We start from the raw sequence: 3,229 nt of genomic DNA, 5'->3' as shown, positions 1-3,229 counted from the left end.
TTTTTTTTTTTTTTTTTTTTTTTTTTTTTTTTTTTTTTTTTTTTTTTTTTTTTTTTTTTTTTTTTTTTTTTGTAGGTTCGATCGAAGGAAGCAATGTAAAAATGGAACTGTGAAGTAGTTAGCTACGAGATTCAATCGAAATATTAGTCTCATTGGCTTCGTATCTATATCTATATATATATATATTCTTCTTTTATCACGGTATATAACTAGCAAATATTTATATATATTTTGTATGTATATGTTCGGCTCAATTTGAATAAGAGTAATGATAATGAATCACAATATTTTTCGAAAATTAATTCCTTTAAAAATTATTTAAATAATTAATTTTTAATTATTATAGATTTTTTAAATATTTGTGGTTAATATAATCTTATTCAAAATTAGAATAATGGAATAAATAATTTTGAATGTCATGCTACTACGTTACAATTATAATAATTTTATGGATTAAAATATTATTTAATTAACTAAAAATTTAAGAACGAACATCACATCAAAAATATTTATTATATTTAAAAAATACGCATTAATACTAAAAAAAATATATATTAATATTTTGTTTCAAAAATATTAATTATTTTAAAGGTTTAAAAATATTTATTGTATTTATAAAAAAACAAAATTAATGGTAAAAATATCTTGTAATACTAAAAAAGTATATATTAATATTTTGTTTCAAAAATATTAATTATTTTTAAAATTATTATTACTATTATTAGTATTATTATTTTATTATTACTATTATTATTATTATTTAATTTATGAAGATATTATTAAAAAAAATTAAATTTAGAAGGGTTTTTTTTTATAATTAATTTAGCAAAAAGCTAAAAAGAACAAATGGAGCATTGATAGTTTCATGTATTCACTTTCAGACGGCCCACAATAGCGACTCAATTGGGCCCATTCAGACGGCCTACAATAGCGACTCAAATGGGCCCATCAGACGGCCTACAATAGCGACTCAATTGGGCCCAGCTCGGCCCAACTTTATCGATCTACAAAATCTCTTTGATTAGATCTTTTTTAATACCAATTGTGTCCTTTCACTCTCGTTGGACCGCTTAATGTTTTATTCATTATTCATAAATTATAATATAATGTTATCATTACATTATATGGATGTTTTATTTTTATATATTTTGTAGCACACAATCATATTCCATCAAATATTCAAATCTAGTAAATAAAATTAATATTATTTTTTTAAAACATAAATTAATTAAAAAAAAAATACTTTTATGTTAGTTTTAAATTTTAAAAATACCCATAATATTTTAAGAGTAGTATTAATACCCTTTTATTTTTATTAAAAAAAAATATTTATTTTTTTATTAGTTTAATATTTTTTAATTTAAATAAAAAAGTACCGTACATAGTTACAAAAATGATCTATGTCAATTCAATTGATGAGACGTCTATCTCAACTGTCCCGACCTTAATAATGCTTGGTGAGAATCTAAAAAATCATTTTATAAACACGAATGAATATATAAAAGAACAGTAGCATTAGTTTGGATCTATTTGGTTCATACATTTTAAAAGTATGTAATAGATCTCTAAATTGTTAATTTTGTGTCTGTTTTGTCCTTGATTTGTAAGAATGTTAATAAGTTTTTGAACTTTTAATGACCGTGTAATGACTGTACTTTTTAAGAATAAGGTAGCGAAATTTCTTGTGGGTAAGTTTCGACTCGCATGAAAGGCGTAACGATATGGGCACTGTCTTGGAGAGAGACTCGGTGAAATAGACATATTTGTGAAGATGCGGACTACCTGCACCTGGACATAAAGACTCTACGAAGCTTCATTGTTCATTGGGATTGGCTTTGGGCCTTTCCTGCACAGCTTAGGTGGAGGGGGAAGAAGGCCCCCTTCCCGAGGGGAGGGGGGAAGCGAGTCATCAGTGAGATACCACTCTGAAAGAGCTAGAATTCTAACCTTGTATCAGGACCTATGAACCAAGGGACAGTCTCAGGTAGACAGTTTCTATGGGGCGTAGGCCTCAAGGTAATAGAGGCGTGCAAAGGTTTACTCGGGCCAGACGGAGATTGCCCCTCGAGTACAAAGGTAGAAGGGAGCTTGACTGTAAGACCCACTCGTCGAGTAGAGACGAAAGTCGGCCTTAGTGATCCGACGGTGCCGAGTGAAAAGGCCATTGCTCAATGGATAAAAGTTACTGTTTTGAAAAATCATTGAAACATTTCTATTTAAAAATACTGAGTAAGTAACACTATGTTGTGGACAGAAAATGCAATCACATGCAACATGGTTCATGGTGGAATCTACTTTTCATCACTATTATTTGGACTTTACTTTCTTTTTCGAATAGGATTGGACGTATATTACTTTTCTACGACATGATTCATGCATGAATTCACTATGTGGCTCCATATATGTACCTGTAGGCCTCACTATTAGCTAGCACGAATTAGCTAACCAAGGCGAAAACTGAAAATGACTCAAAAGCTGTGCGCAGACAGTCGAGCTAAAATACAAGCCAACTGTAAAGAGGCAACTAATGACGTCACAGTGACTTGGGAGAGTCGATGTCACGTTGGTGCTAGGGAGGATGGCTCCGTACACACATCTAGGCCTTCGCTTGGACTACACCTCTACTGACATTGAGCTGGACAAACCGTCAAAATGTAGTTCAAACATGTGAGATGTTGTGTTTGTTATTTCAGTCCCGCTTCTAAGAGTTAAACATATTTTGTCCTCATAAAATTGTTCTAAACAAAGCACTCTTAATCTTAAAATTCCTATTTTCATGATCACTCTCATTCGAACGTGGTCACGATTCATTTATGCCTGTCTCTTTAAACCAGATGTCACGTATGTGTACGTGGAGTGGGAAATAACTGATAATGATATTTCCCAATATATTTTTGGAAGCTTTTTCTCGAATGAAAATCATAATAATAATTATCTCGAATTTGATAGAAAATACCCCTGAAAACAAATGGACTAAATTTTGATTAAAGATGGAGATTAGACTCAAAATACACGAGGTTTTAACCTAATTTTTTACGAGTCAACAGACCGTTCGTTCATATTTTCGAACATTTGAATTCAAAAACCATATTTTCGAAACTTGAACGATCGAACAAATGGATGTATAGGAGAAATTGATTCCGTTCCATTAATAAAATAGATTTTTTTTTTTTTTTTTTTTTTTTTTTTTTTTTTTTTTTTTTTTTTTTTTTTTTTTTTTTTTTTTTTT

General features: G+C 29.6%; 1 protein-coding gene across 1 annotated transcript in view; it reads left to right on the top strand.

The window, feature by feature from the left end:
- Window positions 1-264, top strand: part of LOC111441198 (transcription factor bHLH63-like) — a 3,006-nt gene extending 2,742 nt beyond the window's left edge. The window contains exon 6 of the mRNA XM_023078167.1: window positions 76-264. Within this exon, the coding sequence (XP_022933935.1) occupies window positions 76-113 (38 nt within the window). The 3' untranslated portion in view covers window positions 114-264. The remainder of the gene's footprint in view (window positions 1-75) is intronic.
- Window positions 265-3,229: the final 2,965 nt, after the last annotated feature.

Source organism: Cucurbita moschata, unplaced genomic scaffold (genome assembly GCF_002738365.1).
Source record: "Cucurbita moschata cultivar Rifu unplaced genomic scaffold, Cmos_1.0 Cmo_Scf00003, whole genome shotgun sequence".
Taxonomy (NCBI): domain Eukaryota; kingdom Viridiplantae; phylum Streptophyta; class Magnoliopsida; order Cucurbitales; family Cucurbitaceae; genus Cucurbita; species Cucurbita moschata.
Note: the sequence above shows the minus strand (reverse complement) of the source record. Positions and strands in the feature narration are given on the sequence as shown.